Raw genomic sequence first — 22367 nt, 5'->3', positions numbered from 1 at the left:
GCAGGCTGAAGACCAGGGGCGCGAACCTCATACCCCGTACAGAATTAATGGCGGCCTAACCAGCGCACAGTGACTCTGATTAACGCTGCTGGGACCCACACCAACTGTACTCGCTGGCTTGTCGTAACTCGTCCACACTAACAACAAAACTGAAGGTACCACAAACTGCACATTGCTCCTGATATTACGCTTCAGTGACGACCGGCCTACAACAGCGCAGATCTGATGACAGGAGAGTGCACCCACCGCAGTACAATTACGGGCACAGAGGTAAACACTGGGCTTCAAGGACACAAAGCATACCATTGGCTGACATAGGAGCCCAAACAACGCGGATCTAACACAGGAGTGAAATATTGGCAGTCTACAGCAGCCCCACTAACGGCTGTGGAAACCCTGGTACCCACAACTATTGGAAGGGATATTGCTTCGGATCAGACAACATGAGCGGCAGGGGGCCAAAGGTGCAACAGACCCCGCGCCTGGAAAAGTATGCCTACATTAAAGAACCCCAACACAATTCGCAGGGCGAACCACCGCGTACATCACCCCAGGCGACCAAATCACCAGCAGACTCCGACCAGATCACCCTAAAAGATGTCATGGCGGCCTTACACACTATGCAAACCTCGATGAGCGCAATATCCACGGACATTTCCCTAATGAGGGCGGACTTCTCCAAAATGTCGGACCGAATGAAAGAGGTGGAAAAAACAACGTCAGACCTCACGAGTGACATTGCCGACCTAAAACAAAAAGTATTGAGATTAGAAGATGATAACCTTCTGCTGAAGGCAAAGCTCGACGAACAAGAAGGCCGCTCACGGCGCAACAACGTGCGCCTGGTGGGAGTTCCGGAGGCAACAGGAGGCCGAGCACTGGATCTATTCGTAGAAGACCTCATCCAGAATGTGCTGCAACCGAAGGGACTATCCAAATACTTCTCAGTGGAACGTGCCCACCGGTTGCCAGGAGGAAAACCGAAGCCTGGAGCACCACCGCGTCCGATTTTGGCGAGGATCTTCAACTTCCGCGACCGAGATGCCATCCTGCAGGCCGCACGAATCGCCCCGCCGCTTAAAATTGACAACGCAGAAGTCGCCTTCTATCCGGACTACACGGCAGCAGTAGCACAACAAAGGCGAAACTTCACGGAGGTGAAGAAGGTACTCCGGACTAGAGAACTCAAATATTCGATGTTGTTCCCAGCGAAACTACGTGTTGAAGCAGACGGAAAAACGTGTTTTTTTGACACACCCAGAGACGCGCAGGACTGGCTAGAAGGATGGCGACAGACGGGAGGATCCAAGAACCGAGACTCACGCCGTAACAATCGCTAAAGTGAGGTAGAGAAGCCGTGACAGGTCACATCAGCAACAAAAGGATACCGTGGGACCCATCTAGGAACATAAACATTGATGACGACTATGCTACATACCACCATGGAGGGCCGTTTCTGACATGGACTCTGCGATGGTAGGGTGATGGAGTCGGGGTGGTGGGTGGTAATACCTTGGCCAGATCTGATGAGGAACTACAGGAGGCGAACTTCTGAAGCATATCATGAAGACTCCGACAGGTAGGACCTCTGGCAATGATGCAGCACTGCATAGACAATATTTATGGGGAGGGTGACTGATCAGGTCACAGTAGACTCACCCTCAAGAACATTACCTGATGTTTAGGCACATAAGCACTCTGCTCAGTTGGGGGTGGTGGATAGTTCTAGATCTGCCGGGCAGGGAGGCAGGGTGGGGGGCTGAGGGATTAGCAGTTATATGTTTTCTTAGTTTTTGCTTGGCAACAAGCTGCAATCAACCACTTTATGGAAGCCATTTGTCTAACGACGAATCTATTGTTCAGTCTAGGGAATATTCAGATCTAGTGGGATTTACGGGAAACGAGGTTCAGAAAGCAACTGTTGACTGGTTTAACTGTTTCACATATATTCTCTTGAAGTTTATATGTAAGTGTCAATTCTACAACGTATGCATGAGCAGAGCTGATAACGCAGAGACGAAATTTACAATGATGTCTGATAATATGAAACACAATCTATACACGATATGACGCTGAATGGGGAAGGTGAAACCACTACTCAGTCACTACTTAAGCCGGGCCCTCCCCTGTCCATAATCTCATGGAACGTGAATGGATTGGGACATAAAATCAAGAGAGGGTTGGTTCTGCAATATTTAAAACGTAAAGGGCCCTCGGTTGCATTACTCCAAGAAACGCATTTAAAAGGCTCAGAATTTAGGGCACTTGACAGATGGGGCTTCAAGATGGTTGCCCATGCAGAATTTGCGTCCGGATCTAGAGGGGCGGGAATCCTAATTCAAAAAAGCTCCCCGCTAATGATAAAAAACACATAGACTGATGATCAGGGAAGGTTTGCGGCTCTAACTATGCAGTGGGAGGGAAGAATATATCACGTGATATCAGTATATATCCCCCCTACCCTTCACCAGCAGGCGTTTCATGACCTCGGGAGGCTCCTACTAGACCTCCCCGACTTTAACACAGTGGTAGATCCAACTATTGACCGCTGCCCATCAAAGGATAACAACAGATCTAACCAAGCCCTACAAGACTTCATACATGCAATGGGGTTGACTGACATCTGGTGGATCCAACACCCGACAGCAAATCAATACACATTTCTTTCAGGGGCACACGGAAGTCTCTCCGAATAGACTATATATTGACGCTCGGGATCACGCCTGAAAGAGTATGCAAGGTAGAATACTTACCGAGAGGGATATCAGATCATTCACCAATCCAGCTTACCTACACCGCCTATACCCTTGGAAGACGAAGACTATACCCGCTATACCCGGGGTTCCTGAAAAATGACAAAATATCGCGGGACCTCGTGAAATCCACTAAGCATTATTTCTTCGGAGAATGACCAATCAGTTCAATCCCCGACCATATTATGGAAGGCATACAAGACTGTTATTAGGGGACAGGCCATCTCAACTATCTCACGCCACAAATGCATACAGAGGGAAACCATTGATGCTCTAGAAGAAGCCGTACAGCAAGCAGAGAGAGCACATGCTCTAAATCCCAATGAAGACACGAGCCACTCACTAACATTAGCAAGCCAAGAACTTAGGACCTATGCGTGGGATACTGCAAAGGATAAATATAATGATACCCTCCACAGAATTTACGAACTAGGAGATAAAACGGGGAAAATGCTGGCATGGATAGAAAAGCGTGAAAAAGCAAACAGATGGATAGTGCAAATTTGCTTACAAGATGGTACTCTCACAACATACCCTGAGCAAATAGTGGAAGAATTAGCACTGCATTTTGAGAAGATGTATACGCCACAGGCAGTAGCTACAGTAGAGGAGAACGTGCAATTCCTGCAAGACATTAAGATGCCCACACTCGCATCGGAAGATATGGAAGACCTAGACGTGGACCTCTCGGCGGAAGAATTGGGACGGGCACTGGCGGCACTCCACACCGGGAAAGCAATGGGTCCGAATGGATTACCAGTAGAACTATATAAGAAAGTGGCAGGATCGATCACGCCCCACTTACTCAACATGTTCAACAATTGTCTGGATAAGGGTCTATTACCATGGGACCAGAGAACCGCTACAATCGTAGCCGTGCACAAGCCAGGTAAACCAGCACACCTACCCACGTCTTACCGGCCAATATCGCTAATGAACGCGGAAGCGAAAATACTGGCTAAAGCCTTAGCAATGCGATTGCAACCACACCTTAAGGAACTGGTGCACCCGGATCAATCCGGATTCATGCCAGGACGTAACACCTCCCTCAATCTGCGGCGATTAAACGCGGTACTGGCCCGTACATCGGAGATACAGAAAGATGCTGCCATCCTCTCCCTCGATGCCACAATGGCCTTTGACCTAGTGGAATGGCCGTTCCACTTCGCGGTGCTTCGGAAACTGGGAATTGGGCCAAAATTATGTGCATGTGTCCAGCTTTTATATACGGAACCCCTCACACAAGTGGTAGCTAATGGGAAAATTTCCAGAGAATTCAAACTAGGATGAGGTACCAGACAGGGCTGTCCATTATCGCCGCTCTTATTAGCCCTGGTGCTGGAGCCGCTTGCAGCCTGGATTAGGCAAGACGTGTCCATTCATGGAATGAGATGGGAAATGGAATGGGAAGATCGCATCTCGCTTTATGCTGATGACGTACTTATATACTTAACATCCCCGGCGAGGTCACTGGTGTTTCTACTAGATATCCTCACAGCGTATGGGAAAGTATCCGGATATACGATCAATTGGACAAAATCGCTACTATACGTTCTGCGTGGACCCACGCCACGACTACCCCGGGGTTGCGAACTGCAAGTCACGACTAAGGGGTTCAAGTATCTAGGAATATATGTCACGCCGACAGAGTCCATCTTCATGGAAGAAAACCTAATGAAGTCCCTAGAACGACTCCGGGCGGATGTTAAACACTGGAGATCCCTCCCGTTGACGCTGTTGGGAAGAGCTTCACTGTTTAAAATGCTGGCATTGCCAAGAGATCTCTATGCACTGCAAAACACTCCATTTCCAGTCCCTCCTAAATACTTCAAATCCATCGAAGCGGAAGTAACTACACTACTGTGGGACGGAAAGCCCCCCGAATAGCGCAACACAAATTATCACGAAGTTGGTATGACGGTGGTATCGCCCTCCCGAACATCAAATTATAGTACTGGGCCTCACAACGGATGATAATAAACCAGTGGCTCCAAGTCCCCCAGGACGAAGCAGCATTTCGGCTAGATCGAAGCATCCTACCGACCAAGATTGTTGAGGGCACTATACACCAACAGGAAACAGACTGCACGCACGGGACCAACAGCACACACAATTAAAATATGGCATGATGCACAAAGGGCCCTGGGATGGAAAGAGGTGCTGACACAGGCGACCCCTCTGTGGGAAACGCGACGACTGGGCACCCGAGCAAACACCAAGAGGTTCGATAAATGGGAGCTCATAGGAATTTCTAAAATAGGTGATCTGTGGCTGAAGAGTGAGGTAATACCATTTAAAGACCTACAAGCGAAGTATGGAATGGCAGATTCAGAACAATACCGATACTTCCAGATAAAACACGCACTGCAGAGTGCAATCCCCCCAGAGACCACGTTGGTGGAATCTTCCCCTCTGGAAGACAGGCTACGTATGGATTATATGGATAAAAAAGCCACCTCCCTCACATATAAAAAACTGATTAATAATCAACCAGACCCCATGATTGCATTAAAAGCTAGATGGCAAACGGACCTAGGGGACATAGAGGAATCGGATTGGATGGACGCACTAGCATCTGCCCGATAGAGAGCGATTCCATCCCAGCTTTAACTCATCCAATTGAAAATACTTCACCGAGTATATTACCCACGCACCACATTACATAAGCTGGGACACACACTGGACCAACTTTGTTTGCGAGGCTGTGGTCAAATTGGAACGTTTTACTACAAAATATGGGAATGCCCCAATATACAACACTACTGGGAAAGGGTACTGGCAGAAATTTCAGAGGTTGGTGGAGAAGTCCCCTGTGACCCAAAATGTTGCCTCCTTAATATTTGGCAACCCACTGATCTCAACCTAGCCTTACAAAATTGGGCTACAATAGGGATGACTATTGCAAAGCGGAACATAGCCAGGAACTGGGGTTCCGGGACATCACCCACACGCTCACAATGGGAGCAAGACATGGACAATGCCATGGTAGCTGAAAGGGCCATTTACACACACAGGGGTTGCCCAAAGAAATGGACCAGAATGTAGAATAAATGGAACGAATTCCGAGGAAATATTTGTGACCCTCCCTTGCAGATCCCATCACCTGAGGTCAGTCCGTAACCATATTTCGGAATTACAGTATTGGGCAGAAGCTCGACTTACACAAAGTTTATATATGAATCAAGAGAAGAAAGGTATCACCCCCCCCCTTTAAAACTGTATTGTAACGATGGCTACAACTACGCAATCAATATTATGTACCTCTGCAACATGTTCAGCTTATTACGATGTATAAGTTCCATGCTAAACTGTATATATTCATGCTACGACTAATTGTATGTAAAACTGAGGTGACACAATAAAGATTTTTAAAAAAATAAAAAATAATTGTGAATACCATTGAGTCTTTAAACATAGCAAGATCTATTGACTTTGCCCCTGCTAATTTAATATGATTTGGAGAAACATAGTGCAACTGTACAACAAGTTATCACCACTGTGAGAAAGCTGTCGGCAGGCAATGGCGAAAGGCACATGGTAGCCACATTCTGTGGAAGGTACATGGCCAAACGCTATGCCCAACTTGTGCCTCGTTGGGTTGGAGAGAGAAACTACCAAGTGTTCTGGTGTTGATACTACCCCTGGGAGAGTAATGCTCAAAGACCTACTCAGAGACTTGGCCTCAACCAATACCAATTCCTCTAATTCTTCAGCAGGAGCTACAGATGTAAGGTTACTGGATGGGTTTAGACTCAGAACAGCTTCTTCTGTGATCTATAACCACCTCCCCTGCATCCCCTCCTGCATTGTGAATGGATCGCAGATATTAGAAGCTGTTGGGTGGACCAATCCAGCCGCTTTGCCCAGTCACACAGCGTGCTATCACAGAGGACAGCATGAGGCCCATGCAGAGGAACCCAAGGGCGAAACAGGATAGCCGAAGAGCCAATTAGGAGAATTTGTGAGCCAAACTGAAGAGTCTGAGGGTTTTTGATTTTCCATGCATCATTACTGAGCGAGCCTCATAGGCAGTATTGCGCACGGGTAGCAGATGCAGCATGGCCTGAGGTCGCGGAAGAAAAGGTCCCCAATAGGTACCCAATAGAGGTATTGGTAAATCCATTCGGTCTGGCTGAGGTAAGCTTGTCTGGGTGGAATTGTGGGCAGAGAACTAGGTGAATGCAGGAATATGTCAATTTCGTGATGACTGGATGCAAGAGTGAATGGATGAGTGACAAAATGTATTGATGGTGAGTGATTGAGTAACACCTGACAGATGGATCAGTCAATGGGGTTTTAGTGGACTAATGCATCCAGTGTAGGGGCCTGTGTTCGACCTCATGGTCATAGGTTAAAATCCTGGGAGGTCCACTGAGCCTTTCCTCCTTTACAGGTCGATAAAAGGAGTAACATTGAGTTGAGTAACAATAAATAAATGTATTCAGCGTCGAGATACCCTTGGGCGAATGTGCGCTTCACAAATACACATGCTATGTTATGAATGAACAGATGGAAGCATTTATTCATCTATCCATTGGCTCATTCTTGCATTGCCCCAATTGCCCATGAGCGCTACTACACACACACACATATTCCCCAAAGACGAGGCACTTTCAATTATAAGCCAGAACTACTGAGTTTGCTAAAGTTTGTTCAAGGTTGAGAAGAAAATGCAAAGGAGAGCAGCTGGAAGCGGGCTACACGGAGGCTTGGTTGGTGGGGGAGACTGACGCTGAAGACCCCCTGTGGGACTCAGACCTTCTGGGTCGGCTACGTAGGGTGGAAGGCCATGGGAAGTGGGATCTCCTGGGCATCTCCAAGTTGGGTGATGCCTGGAAAGATGGGGCACTACTCGCGATCGCAGGCCTGCAGAGAGAATATAGGCTCACAGGGAGTCAGGTACTGAGGTTCCAGCAAATGAAGCACATCCTGGAGAAGGGTGGGGCTCCACAAGGCACTATAGAGGAGGAATCTCCACTTGAATATAGGGTCCCTTGACAGAGCGTCAGTGTCCCAGATTTACTCCACTCTACTCAACAATAGTCTTCCACCATTGGATTCACTCAGGGAGAAATGGAAGAGGGACCTAGGCAGACTTGAGGGTTGCTACTGGAGCCAGGGATTCAGGTACCCGAGAGAGATGGCAATTCGGGAAGGATTCCGACTGATTCAGTTTAAAATATTTCATGGGACATACTACACGCGGACCCACCTGTTTCAGATTGGCAGGGCGAAAGATGACCTCTGTCTTGCATGCGGAAGAGGGGCACCCAGATTCACACACTGTGGGAATGTCCGGGGATCAAGGAGTATTGGGAGCGGATTGGCAGCTGAATCGTGGAAACACTGGGCCATACAGATTATTCACAATTGATCGCCCTGGGTATCTTGGGGGAGCAATCCTTAGGTAGATTCGCACAGCTATTCAGTAACTTGGCCTTGATGGGGGCCCGTCATGACCTCCTCAAATATTGGGGAGCGAAGACATTACCGACTCGTCGTGAGTGGGAGGAAAGTTTGGACTGGTGCTTAGGAGCTGAACGGCAAATATACCGGGCATAGGGATGTCCCCGGAGGTTCGAAAGAATTTGGATTACATGGATAGGTCTGAAGGAAGGGTGAGGGTAGACTGCCAGGGGCAGATCGAGGATTGCTGGGATGGGGGATTTGTCTCATACTTTACAGACAATACGAGGAAAGTGGAAACCCAATGAGGAAGTGAGGGTTTTGTGCAGTAAACAGCAGTCCGGAATTGCCAAAAATGAGAAACATTGTAGGTAGTTGGTCACACGCCTGTCCACATGCCTTTTGCACTGGGGGAGTTTGTTATTGTTTCAGCTTTTGTCAAAACATAATACAAAATTAAAAACATTTTAATCTGTTTGTGTTTGCTTTGCAGCTCTGCTTCTGCTGTCTATACTTCTTTTGTCTGTTTAGTGATTCCACCATTCCTCTGCATTGATCATCCAATACTGCTCTGATAACAACCCATTACATTGTATGCACTGCAAATTGTTAGCTTTGCCACATTAACGCAGACCCCAATGTATTCTTTTTCAATGAAAGTTTTCAGGCATCACTGTGTATACTTTAAACAACTCTTGTGTACAAGCCCTACTTTGTGAAATTTTTGTCTGAGATATAACAACACAAAAAACGAATCCAGGACATATACTGAGTTATTGTTCTTGACAATCAAACAAACTTGTTATTGATAATCAAAGTTTATTGGGTTCGGATGCATGACATTTACAGACAACAGGTCGCTGTAGGTTCCCGCTTTAGTTGGAGGCAATTTTCTGTAAGAGAAGGAGAGAGGAAGAACAATGTTAAAGAGGTTTATGAATGATAGGGCAGTTTTTACTATTAGGGTAGTCACACTTAGGGGCACATTAATAAAAAAAATAGCACAATGCATCACAGCAACCAAAGTAGTGCTAGGGGAAGGGAAGATCGCCGAGCCATACCTAGCAATAAATAAAGACACTACTGCTCTCTTGTCTTCATCAGCCCCAGTGCATATACACACTACCTAATTCAACGCACAGGCCTGTGCACCATAGTGCAAAGGTGTTTGTGTTTGTCTAGCATGGGTTTTGTACTGGACGGGTGATCTTTCAATATAATGTACCGTGCAGTGCAGAACACATGCAATTTATGAAAAGTTAGAAGCAATGTAAATAATTCTCCTTCTCAAGGCCTGCCTCGAGGACGTGTATTTTTTGTTAGAAAACCCAGCTTACCAATTTTAGATCTGGCTTTGCGTCAAAAACCACAGGGAGTAGCGTAGGAATGCCGATGTATGACCCATGTACATCCATTCGAGGTAAAGTAACATGAAGCAGCACGAAGTGCTATTTGCTTAGTTTGAGGGTAACTTTCCAGGGCAAAACAAAGTTTTGAGCTCTAAAGTAATATTTGCGTCACTTTGCATGACATTGCACCTGAGAAAAATTCTTGTGAAATCTGCCCCTAGTCCTGGACATCATAGCAGTGCACTGGATGCACATCTTGACAATCTGTATTTGATTCATCACTATGGTCATGAGGCTGTACATTAAACATCAACATGGTGGTCATTTCTCGTTATGGCACAATGCATAAAGGGTGCTGGGAATGTTTGGGCAGACCGGCCATCAGCCTCCACCTCTGGTTGGTCCATGTCTTGCTTCCACACACAGCTGTGTGAGGTTGGTGAAATATTACAAAGCGGGGAGTGGAAGTGACACCTACTCATCCCGCAGGATCAATGGAGAGTGAAAGTAAGTCTCCAGCCGTTGATCAGTAGCGACCTAAGGCAGGCGACACATGACCCAGCATTCACAAAAATGTATAAAGCTTACAAATGGTTGGATTCCAATGTATAAAGCTTAACACGGGCGAGCTGGATGTAAAAAGAATTCAGTTCATGCAAATGAGCCCATGGTCATGATGTCCATCTAGCTGCATCGTGTGAAAATGGCAGCAATCACCATGCACCAATCACCATGCACGGACAGCAGGTGGACTAATGGCATACAACATAATATCTACATCTGTGACCACCAGTATCACAGAGGCACATGCAAGATGTATCATATGTGTCATATAAAATGTGTATTCATAATGAATTTCTCATGATACTTTGGTTTAAACGGAAATTAAAAGTATGCACTCACCTCGTTGATCCAGTCGATGTAAGCGGAGACGCGAGTGAAGACGGTGGGCTTCTTTGCATAGTTGCAGCTCAGACCTGAGCCAAAGCTCACAACGCCGTGCACATCCCAAGCGCCATCATCTCCTTGGCAGTTCAGAGGGCCACCAGAGTCTCCCTGTCACAGACAGAAGAAATAATTTGAGATCACTGTTCCAGTTCGTATTTGTTCTAAGATACATAGAAAATGTGGAGAAGAAAACCAAAGTTGATGGTTTGCAAATGTGCTTTATTGTTTTCCAATCTAGGTCTCAATGTATGTGTTGTGTATGCTACAAAGGTAACCTTAACCCTGGTATCATGGAGGTCATTGTCTTGGTCTGGAGAGTAGCCTGGAGTTTGTAAAAGCCATACCTAGGGATATCCTATGGTTTTTAGACCCTCAAATAGCATGGTACCCCAAGAGTCTCTCCGAAATGTAAACGTAGAAGCATGGCGCTAAGCTGGGGCACACACAGGCTTTAAATAAAGATTAATGTATTTTGCCTGCACTTAAAATGTAAGGGTTCACAACTCTACCAAGTATGGAAGACACATTGTTCAGCCATTAAACCTTCACGATGGGATGACACGCGAGGGGATCGAGTAAGGAAATTCTCTCCCGCCCCTTTAATTGACAGGGTTGCAAGACCCTGTCACAAAACTACAGTTCAAAGCTGCCCATCAATCAAATAATCCAATGTAAAACTTTGTTGGTGAACATGATGACCCTCTTTGGTATATGTGTAGTGTAGCTCAAAGACAAATTCTTGAGATCCTCTCCACCAGGAGCATTAAGCGCATAAAAAGTAACCCTACTATCATGTAAATAACATTGTAGTATGCCTTTTGTGGTCATCAGCGCAAGAATTCTTTTCATTTATGTGCAGGAAACCAAATATAACATTTTTAATAGATTCCTAATCCAACTGTGCATTTTATTTCCAACTTTCAATCATAACATTTAGGAAATAACCTTCCAAGTAAGTCTCATCTAATTATATTTGCAGTGCACTAATACCACAAAAATATCCTACTACAACAATGCAGGCCAATATATATCATCACCTTGCACAACATCATCAAGGTAAGCGCACATAACTGAGTCTACATTTGCTACGCAGACTCCATATCTACTCGCCTTAACAATACTGTGCAAGTCGATAACTTGGAGTCTATATTTTTGTAGATCGCAATTTTGGTAAGATGCCCTTTTTGCTAAATCCATGTTAATTACATGAAAGAATGACAGTTCACCCTGTGCCAACCTGATCACATTACATCATTACATGCAGGCTCTTCTGAACCTTTCTTGCTGTAGTTTGAGATTTATAAAGCATGCCATCGCCCAATAAGGACATCCAGGTGTGAGGACAGATAACTGAGGCTTAACAAGAGTATAAGAAGAGATGAGCTTTCAATGCCTTGTGAAGAGTGAGATGATTGTCAGTAAGGTGAAGAGAGCAGGGGAGTGCTCTAAGGCTTTGGCCACCAAAAATGAACAAGGGCGGTCGCCAGAGCAGATGCAACTATTCAAAGCCATGTGCTTGGAATCAGTTTCAGTTTCGTTATCTGCTCCCCCGGGAGGAATTATATCAATTTTTTTGTTTAATGTGTTTGTGTTTTACAATGCTCCAAAGAGTATAAGAGTATCACAATAACGGCCACTCTCAATGGGTTCTTTTTAACCTGCCCTCCCAGTAGGCGACTCCTGTACCATGACATCAATCTGAGTGCTGCACCGGCTTCTGCATCTACTTCCAATGATATCCTCCCAATGGCCCCAACATAGCCCAGGAAGATACTTTACAATTCTAACTTCAGTCCTGGAATAGATTGTGGAAGGTTAAAAATTCCTCCGATATTTTGGAACAGGATTAAAATGTTATAATTTGGCTTCTCAGCGCACCTTTGTCGGCTGCTGTGCTGTGGATACACCTGAAGGCCAACAGCTAGGAGTACCGTAAGGAAGAGCATATGGACACAAGTAACAACTGAAAACAGACTAGCATGACAACAGGCACATTCCACTGAAACATCTCATAACATGTTTCCTAACTAAACAGATTGCTGTGTTGGGTATACTGAGTCACTTGACGTTGCCAAGACACAATATAACCTTGCCTAGTTGGAGTCATGGTAGAGCTGCAAGGCATAGCTCAAGAGTAGGGGAGTGCTAGGACACCCAGACACCGCAGGTGGGAATCTGTTGGCGAAAGGCGGAGTGCCTCAGATGTCTCCAGAGGTTTGTGAACCCTGGAAGATCTATCATGGGTCTGGGTGATTCCCTGTGGAGGATACTTAATCCTGCTTCTCACCCAAAGGTTTTGCGGATTAGCTGAGGTTTAACGGGAGGAGGTAAAAAGGTCCTCAGTCATTGATGTCCATTGTGATGAAGTGTCCGTTGTTTATGTTTGCCCTGACTGTGTCACTCCATGTCCTTGACACAACCATGTATGTTCTTGTTGTACGGTTTATTGTATATATAGAAAAGAAATTAACATTATTTAATAAAAACACGTCATAAGAGATATTAAACTGGCTGGTGAGCCCAGTCGATTAGAAAGGTATTATGTTCTATGCAAACTATCTGAATGTCCTCTTTGTCCAGTACTGACACTGGGGGAGGAGATTGTCTGTTCTAATCCTTCACATTGTTTACAGGTTTGGGATCCAAGGCACAGGGATAAGCTAATTTAGTCAGAGTATTCTTGTTGAGTGGTGGAATTTGGTACTGATACCGCCTGGTTCCAGTGCCTATGACTTACCCACGTAATAGCCCCGCTTCTCCTTCAGTGCATGGGCTATTGCATGCAATACCCTGCAGCCATCAAGGGCACCATCAGGGAGCTGGCGCCGACGAAGGGACAGAAGAATGTCACATTGCCTAAAGTGACAGAAATCCATGCCCTTTTCCCAAAGTGAACATTGACTGGTCTTAACACAGAGGATACTTACATTGCAGCCAGACACAACTCCATCTCCGCCAGCACAGACCATAGTTTCCTTCACGTTTGATCCCCACCAGTCTCGCTGAGCGCAGGTGGCATGATCGACAACCGGCAGCAGCGCCTGCTGAAGATTGTCAGCAATAGGGCCATTGGCTGAAACAGGACAAATGGAAAATTGATATCAACAATCTTCATTTAGAAACACATTATTTTACAGGCTATAAATTGTAAATTATATCCTGTACAAATTTGTATTATGGATATTCTACAGGAAAGCAAAACTCTCGAAGAAACTCTTAGGATTCTTGTATGCCAAATTCCCAAAGAGCAATTTACCTAGGGCTATCCTAATGGTTGCTATCACATCACATTATCTTACCACTGCTCTTTTTGGTCACAATATTTTCCTATAGGAATGCTAATAAGAATCATGTAAGGAGTATAGAAAAGGCTTACAGTTGACCTAGGATTTCATAGCCTTCCTTCTGGAGGACACCATCCAGGTCTGTAGCATTTTATGCGGCGTGTGATTTCTCAACATCCAGAAATTCCTCCCCTCTCAATTTCTGAGATTTAAGTTGGACTAAGACGAAGTCCCTCACCCGTCTTCATTAAGAGCCCAGATAAAGGTGCTTCTGAGGTGAACATGGTCAACTGCTGACAGAATAACTGGGGGTGGTAAAAATTGTTCTTACTGTAGAGGCGACCCCATCCAGTAACGAAGCAAGAGTAGTTATTCGGCAGCAGAGCTCCTGCGGCTGGTAGGCAGGCCGGCTCAATCTTCTCCGACACCTGCACAGGTTCAGCCAGCTTGATCAGAGCGATGTCATTACTGCAAGAAGAAGAGGGATGTTAGTGGATCCTGCAAACTACAGGGAAGGGATTAGTGCACAGATGTCAAGGTAAAAGAGTTGTCACACATTCACCAGGGTCACCAGTGAGAGGTTTGGGTTTTAATAAAGCACATTAATCAATATAATCACGCTGAGCACCTATAAATTATTCCAGTCACGATATGAAATTGGGTAAAAAGTGTCTGTGCAGAGGGAGAAACAAAACAGAATCAGACATGGTGTCACAGGGCACACCCACAAATGATGCCCTGAGACTTCGGCTTTAACTATTAACTTCAGGCCCTCAATTTTCCTTGGATCAATGAGAGGACATTACAGTGCCCTAACACAGGAAAACCTGCTGTTATTGCTCTTTATGAAGATACATAAGTGAATATACATTTATTAGCCTTTAGGGATGTAAACCCTTCCAAACAGACAGAGCTGCAAATGGCTGCATTCTAAGATATATCAAGTAAATTAGGTCTTAAATCATAGGACTGTTATTTGAAAGTTTGAAGAGACATAGTTTGTTTGGTGACTGTTCTGTAGAACAGTAAATATATTGCTGCAGGTATATCACCCTGCATGGCGAGGACTCGGCTAATTGTAACTAGGACTGGAGCAAGGATTACTGGCAACGTAGAAGGAGTGCCACAGCATCGGCCCCTTACAGGGAAGTCCATGTGATCTAGTGGGAAAGTTGTAAGCCTTGGAATCTAGAGATCTGGTGCTAAACCTGGCTTTCGAAATTGAACACAAATGTTGTCATACTACAAGAGTGACACATGTTGTCCTCATACAACTGATCCAATGCAAGATTCTCTGTGACATCATTTCTAAGCGCCATCACAAGAGGGCCCCTAGAGCACTCACAGGAACACTGAAGGGCTCATTTATGAGCCCCTTGAAACACTTTTGCGCTTCAGTTGCACCACTTTTCATGACGCTGCGGCTGAATAAATAATGCATCAGGTTGTGCCATATTTACAAAGTGGAGCGTCTATGCACATGCATTACTTTGTAAACCCATGCGCCTCATTATACCTGCATCAGGTATAATGTATACAGGGTGGGCATTCCCACACAAGAAAGCCTCGTAGAAGTGGTGCTGTGAAATCTATCAGATTTCACGGCACCACTTCTAGGACACCACTGCGTCAAAACCTTTCGCCTGCATCATAGCAGGCATAAGGGTGGCGCATTGCAATCGGTATAGGCCTCCCCATGCATTGCTGGAGTTGAGTCATGCTTACAACTCCAGCAATGCGTGAACTTTGCGCCTACAGATACTTCAGGATTCCTGACTCATCCGTCAATCCTTGCGACATGCAGTGCCGTACAGTAAATACGGCGCATCCATAGTGTCGTAAGGAGGTTGCAGTGAAAAGTGTTACATTGCTGTTTTACCACAGTGATGAGACAATTTTCATAAATGAGGCCCTGAATTGGTGCTTGATGTCTAGAAATACGAGCCCCCAACATTCCCATTGAGATACGGATCACTGCTCCGTCTTTCTAGCCGCAGTGACATTAATTACAGCTAGACGTACACGATGAGGAAGGAGTTCCACTTTTCATGGACGATGATCTTGGCGGGACTGATCATGACTGATCCTTCTTCATCTGCTGTGTTCAGGCTGTGTTTCCCCAGAGCAACGCGGTAGGTCCTGGAGCTGCTACAAAAACAAAAAAAGATATGACATCATGTTAAAAAAATATTTACTGTGGACACAGAGCAGCTAAGCCCAGACCAGACAAAGACAGATAAAGAACACATTCCTAAACACTGGACCTCTCATGGAGTTTGATAGCCTGAGCTAGCAGCTTTTTTCACACAATAGACTTCTAGGGTGCAGTGCGAATTCCCCACCCACACTTGTCCTGCTCCCTAGACAGCCTGCAGCTTTCCTGTGTGAAGTGTGGCAAACATACATCTCCGTCTCAACTTTGTTTAGTAGAAATAAAAGAAACTGCAGAGGAAAGGAAGCTCATGATCTCAGATGAAGACCTCAAACAGGTTGTCTGAGTCGTTTTTTTTTCCTCCGGAGAGTCTCATATAGAGTGAACTTGATCCGAAGGTATCAGATCGCTTTACATGAGCACCAGTTGAGTTACAGACGGACACATTCATTTTTCATTAGGCATGGGTAGATTAAGTGATCTGCTCAGAATCACAAGATGTTGAGCGTCCCTTCCAAGACTTGAACCCGTTCCACAGCGTCGAGGTCGACCGATTTAGCCCTAAGGCCACATCCTCTCCCCCTGGCCTTAATTCAGAATGGTTCACCCAAAACCTCCCTGGCTCCACTGAAAGCTGTGATATAAAGAGATAAAAAAAATTGAACCAACCCGCCCCTTAATCCGTTTTCTCCATCTCTCTGTTTCCATGCATCTATACTATGACTCCCCTTCTCTCGCCCTCTCTTCTTCCCCTCTGATCCTTCTCTCCTAAAGTCCCCCACAGTGGCTACTGCAGTGAACCTAGAGGGTGGTGGGGTGAAAGTGACAGAGGTGCCAGCAGCGGCCTTGTCTCTCCCATGGCTCCAGCCCCACAACTCCTACCCCCTTCCCAGTAATGCTCAATGGACTGGCCAGTCCGGGCCTTGGAGCCGGTGCCCAGCACCTGCAACGAATGCGCAAAGTAAGCACTCTGCCCTATGCACATGCTCTCTCTCTCTCTTTCTTTCTCTCCTCCCTCTTATATTCCCTCCGATAGTTCTTCTACTAGATCTTTGTCCTTCTTCGATTCGTAAGCATTGGAAAACAATGACTATTGCTAAGGTTGCATATTTAAAATGGCGTCAGGGTATTTTCACAGTGATGCATGTCTACAAAGGGCGATCACTGGTCTACAGAAGAACCAGAACTTCTCCTTTGAGGTCCTAGTCTTGTTTTACATTTGACTGAGAGCCAAGCTCTCACCGTGCCACTATTTAGCGTCTGGCTCTGGTTTGGTCCATATCATCAACCAAAGAAGCGGCCACCACAATATTTTTCTAGATCGAGGCTTTTCATTGAGAACTTCAGACCTCCTAACCCTTTCGCGCCAGAGACACCTCTTCGTAGAGTTTGCGCTTTGCACCAAATCTCCCCCTCAGAGATCTGAGTAGAGCTTGTTACCTGATGCAGTGGGCAGCTGTCAGGACCCACTGCTCACTGATGAGGGTCCCCCCGCAGGTGTGGCCCCATCGGCTCCCGCTCTGGTACTGCAGCGAGATCTGAAAAGGAGCAAAAGCCATTAGTGCCTTCTCAGTGGGTCTGACAGACAGGGACACATCTGGAAATATACTGGTGGTTCTTTTACCTGCCAAGGCCAGCTGTTGGGCCTCACATCCTCACCTCCCACCACTCTGGAGGTGCTGGGTGGGTGGGAAGGCACGCCGCAGCTGTAGGCTGCAACAGAAAGCAACAAAAGACATATCAAATGTAAAGTACAGGTGAGCGAGGATTGCGCTGCGCTTTTTGCCACCTCTGAAAGCTTCTAAGCACTATCAGTAGAGAAACTATACAGCAAGTACATAAAGTGATATGCCTGACGTCACACAACATGTCAGTGGAGGAAACACAATACAAGGTCCATTAGCATACCTGCATCGAGCCATACCAATCATTGAAGATATTCACCCTATCATAGGCCTTTCAAGGCAGGAGCTCATAGGAATGCCCATTACTGTATGGGAAGATCCCTTAACAGAGTATCTTAGAGTTGATTTTTTTAAATTTTAACTGGGAACTGGTAGATCTTCGAGGATGTGGTAAATCTAACCTGGGGTGTCCTAAATGTTCCCAGATCATCTTGACACTCATCCATATTCTAGAACTGAAGAGAGCAGCTCCCTCAGCTTTGTGCTACAGAAGAACAGACTAGTTTTACGCTCCCATTACAAATACACACCCAGCCAGAGGGGTTTTGTTCTTGGGCGACAAGTGTTACGACAACTTTTCGAGAGGCCCTGACTGCCCTTCGCTGGTCCTCCCTCTGCCGGTCCTGTCACTCCTCCTCTGCCCTTGGGCTTGGGCAAGCCTGAGCTGCAGCCAAGCCAAACTGATTGCAGGGCACGAAATGCACCACGAGGTCCACCTGGGGCCTTATGAAGACTAAGCCCGTCCAGCCCCAAAAGGCTTTATACTTCTTTTACCCTGAGACCAGATCACCATTCAACTGGTGTGATCTCCCTTTAAATGTCTGCATTCTTGGCCCTGCGGTACCCCAATGTGAAAAGGTGTTGCGCTTACCCCCATCAGAGCTAAAAATCCTGCAGACATCTTTGACTGGACCTCACCAGAACAGCAACTTCTCAAACCGCTGAATGGAAACTGAGACAACATGCCTTATAGACCCCTCCCTGGTCCTTGGCACCCTGTGCCCACATACAAACTGCCAAGCATTAGACATGACCTGATTCCCTCACACGGTGTAAGTCTCTTGCAACATGCTCACCAGACTCTGGGCTCCCTTTGTCCTCCCAGCAGGGTCCTTACTCTTGTTGGTTCACTATCAGCTTCTCTGCAAGCATTGCCCAGGCCTGGACTGTTAGAATGTCCTACATTGTCCCCAAAACCCTTTACTTTGGAATCCTGGTGGCATTAATAGGGTTAGCCTGTAAGTCACCACTATCTTGTTCTCGCTCCTCTCCTGACTGTGCCCATACAGCCCAGTCAGACATACACAAAAGCTTCGTGATAAATAATCAGTGTACTGTACTCCGAACTCAAACCAGCTTGTTGTACACAAAAACCTACTTCTTTTTTTTCTAGTGGATGTGGACATTTCATCCTAGGGAGTGGCTTCATGGCCCATAGCTCAAACCTTCCCCCTTCACTGCTTCATCAATACCAAATGGTCCAGAATCAGGTTGCCAGACTAATCCATCAACAACCCAGATGGCTTTCAGCCAGACCCTTACTGAAGAAACTTCATTGGCTCCCAATATCTGAAAGGGCAGAATTCAAAACGGGATGCCTGATTCTCAAATCACTCCACGGCAAGAGTCCTAAATTCATTAATACCCTGTTGACTAGGTATACACCTTCACGCCACCTCCATTCAATGCATCTCCTGCTACTTGCTACCCCCATTTATAAACGGAAACGACAAGGTGGACGACGATTTGCTTTCCTGGCCACCAGATTATGGAACTCACTCCCTTTGGAGATTCGATCTTGCACCGATCTACTTAAATTCAGGAAATTATTGAAAACGTGGCTATTTATGAGAGCTCACAAATAACTCCTCTCGGCCTTGGTAGGTTCTAAGTAGCGCCATGAAACCCCTGGGTGTACGTGCGCTTTATAAGCAACTTTTAACATAACATAACGAAAACCCCTCTGTATCAGTTCAATTGCTACAGCTACAGTCATCACTTCTGTGAGTCTTCCCTCTTCCCTCTACCTTACCTCGAGCCACCTGCAGGATGGCACGTATTTCTATCACTCCTTCCCTATTCTTCTTGTTGCGTAGATACCTATTTCCTTTTATCTCTCATTCTTTTGCTCTAAATTCAAGGCCCTGATTTCACAATCTCATGCATAGGTACTGTTAGCTCCTCCATATTTATTCACTTGAGATTTTTCTGAAGCACCTCTTTTAACTTATATTTTGACTTCTCCTTCTGAGAACCTCCTCTTAGGGAAGTTGCTAAATCATTGTCTACATTGTTCATCTTTCTGAGGCCTCAGAGCCAGTACGCAGATCGATAAATGCAGATATATAGCTTATGATTGCGGACACCAGTCAAGAATGGTGATCCAATACTATACAACCATACTCTTTTTCATAAGTTGTGGACTCTGCTCATAAAGAATTTACTATGATTTCTGTGTTGAATAATGTTCTATGACAATTCCGCTTACTATGTGGATTTCTATTTTACAATGCTCAGTCTGTCTCTCCTGATCCTGAGACATCATTTTAAATTAATTCACATCCTAGCTGTCCAAAGAGCCTGTTTAGTGTTGTAAAAACTCCATAAATGAGCCTTAAAAACAAAGGGGTATATTACCAACAAGTAGCGATATTTATCGCTAAATAGGCTTAGCTACGATTTTTTTATCGCTGCTTATAGCTGGATATCTTAGCGGAGAAAACATGCTATTAGCAACGTTTTTCTCCATTGTGCTAAAATGTCCAGCGATAGCGGCGAAATGCGTGAATATCGCTGAGAATACAGCGATATTCACGCATTAGCAACAAAATGCTCTTAGCCATGTTATCCACCTCCCATTGGATAACATGGCTAAGAACTGGTCTGGGCAGGTGTTAGTATTTGGAGATATTCGCGCTTAGCGTGAATATTTCCATTGCTACGTCTGCCTTGCTAATAGGCGATAGCGACGTTAGCGACTGCTTTCTGTCGCTAACTGGTTGGGTACGCCCACTTTGCATGTCATTAGCGATAAACATCGCTGACATGCAAAGCGGGCCCCAAACTGCTCGCTATCGCCTAAAAACTGTCGCTAACATCAGTTAGCGACAGCTTGCTAATAGGGCGATAGAATTATCACTGCTTAGCGGCCGAAAACGACCGCTAAAGCGGCGATAATTGCCTATCGCCCTGCTTGATAATATGCCCCAAAGCATTTTGGAGATATGCAGTAGCAAGAACTCATATGTATTTTGCTCTCTGTTAGTAACTGTATTACATACTGTCTTGGCATGATAAATCTCAACTGAAAGCACTTCGAGGTGACATGAGTGCTATAGACGCACAATAAAATAAAGGGAGGAACTATGAGCATCTACTAAATAAATGTCAGAAGATCTCCTCCAGTCCAGCAGTTAGCTCCACCAGAAGTTGGGCAATCTAGTGGAAGTTCTCTGAAGGGGAAGCGGGCTGGTGAAGTCTACCACAGGGGCCCTCAATTGAGGGACTTGAAAGATGCCCCTGAGGCACATCATTGATGGCTGTTCAACACCCAGAGCAGAGGCACCAAACACAGAAGAGTGGCAACTATACGTGTTATGGTTTAAACCTGTGCTTTTTGTTCATGTATGGTCAAAAATAGGTGGAGGGAAAAAGGATACGAGGCACTTTCCTTAGAGACAGCAAACAGTTGGGATGCTCCAAGGGTGTTATGGAGTACCGATGCAGGCTCTAGGCAGGAGATGTTACCGCACGCCCTTGAAACTCGGCTTGAGTATGAGGAGGGAAGCAGTTGTTGGGTAAGATGTCATATCCCTGAGCATGGTATCTTGAGATGGAAACATGTGGATAAAAGATAAAATCGATCTGAAAGATAAATGAGGCAAGCTAAACTGGAAGACAGCTGGGCATGACCAGTTAAGATGGATTCTGTACTCAGGGACTTCAGAGATATGAGTTGGCATTAATAAAGATGGGTGGGTTCAGATAGTATGTAGGTATTGTGTTGAATACATGACATAATGAACCAAGAGATGAGCAATGGAGACAAATGTAAACTAAGATACAGGAAAGAATCTCTGAGGAGAAAGAGATCATGGAAAGCTCAGGTGTGACATGATCAAGTCTTATTGGCTCTTACGGTCTGAGGTAGAGGGCCACCATGAGAGGTGACAACAAAGCCTTCCTGAAGATGAATATGTGAGAAAGTGAAGATGGAAAAAAGCCTTTCTTGATTCTAATAATATAAGAAACGCAGTTTGAGTTAACAAGAAGGTGGATGTCAGCTGGAGAAGTTAAGTTCAGATGAAGAAAGTCAAGGATGTCTCTGCCATTTAAATAAATGCTGTAAATGTGCTATTAATGAAGGCAGCACATGATGCAACAGTAAATGTTTCAAAAGATGTACAAACCCATTTAATCCATTCATTTCAGAAGATTATGAAAAATAAAAGCTCTTACCGCAGCTTACGAGGACAGCGACGAGCAAAAACCTGAACATTGTTGCGGCTTGGGGTAGAGTGAAAAGCCAGAGGGTATTTATAGGGTAGTGGGCATGTATCTTAAGTAAGGCGGGGAGAAGCTGTCACTCAAACTATAGAAAAAAACATACTGTCCTTGGGAGAACTATTCAGGCACATTCTGTGAAATATTAATGGTGAAATCCCTGATAGGAGGTTATTTTGAGAACTTATCAGTTGAACTTCTGAAGATTGGGGGCTTTAGGCAGCCAGCACATGTTGTGCAGTTTGCTTTTTAAATACAAAGTGCATCTTGTCTCTAAAGCTACGTGA

The 22367-nt window shown here is 45.4% G+C and overlaps 1 protein-coding gene across 1 annotated transcript; it reads right to left on the bottom strand.

Annotated features, from left to right (window-relative positions):
* Positions 1 to 8958: 8958 nt before the first annotated feature.
* On the bottom strand, positions 8959 to 22103 carry LOC144763801 (chymotrypsin-C-like). The gene is made up of 8 exons (XM_078649748.1): positions 22036 to 22103; positions 17517 to 17605; positions 17333 to 17430; positions 15763 to 15888; positions 14072 to 14208; positions 13384 to 13529; positions 10412 to 10564; positions 8959 to 9052 (listed from the first exon to the last, which is right to left on the bottom strand). The coding sequence occupies exons 1-8, from the start codon at positions 22073 to 22075 to the stop codon at positions 9035 to 9037; spliced, it is 807 nt and encodes a 268-aa protein (XP_078505874.1). The 5' UTR covers positions 22076 to 22103; the 3' UTR covers positions 8959 to 9034.
* Positions 22104 to 22367: the final 264 nt, after the last annotated feature.

The sequence above is a fragment of the Lissotriton helveticus genome, chromosome 6 (genome assembly GCF_964261635.1).
Source record: "Lissotriton helveticus chromosome 6, aLisHel1.1, whole genome shotgun sequence".
NCBI classification, from domain to species: domain Eukaryota; kingdom Metazoa; phylum Chordata; class Amphibia; order Caudata; family Salamandridae; genus Lissotriton; species Lissotriton helveticus.
Note: the sequence above shows the minus strand (reverse complement) of the source record. Positions and strands in the feature narration are given on the sequence as shown.

Excerpts from the sequence above, each read along its gene's own strand:
- LOC144763801 (XM_078649748.1), bottom strand. The coding sequence starts at position 22,075 with ATGTTCAGGTTTTTGCTCGTCGCTGTCCTCGTAAGCTGCG. Across the intron at positions 15,889-17,332 it reads ACAGCTGCCCACTGCATCAG|CAGCTCCAGGACCTACCGCG; the intron begins GTAACAAGCTCT and ends TTGTTTTTGTAG. Across the intron at positions 13,530-14,071 it reads TGGATGGGGTCGCCTCTACA|CCAATGGCCCTATTGCTGAC; the intron begins GTAAGAACAATT and ends GTCCTGTTTCAG.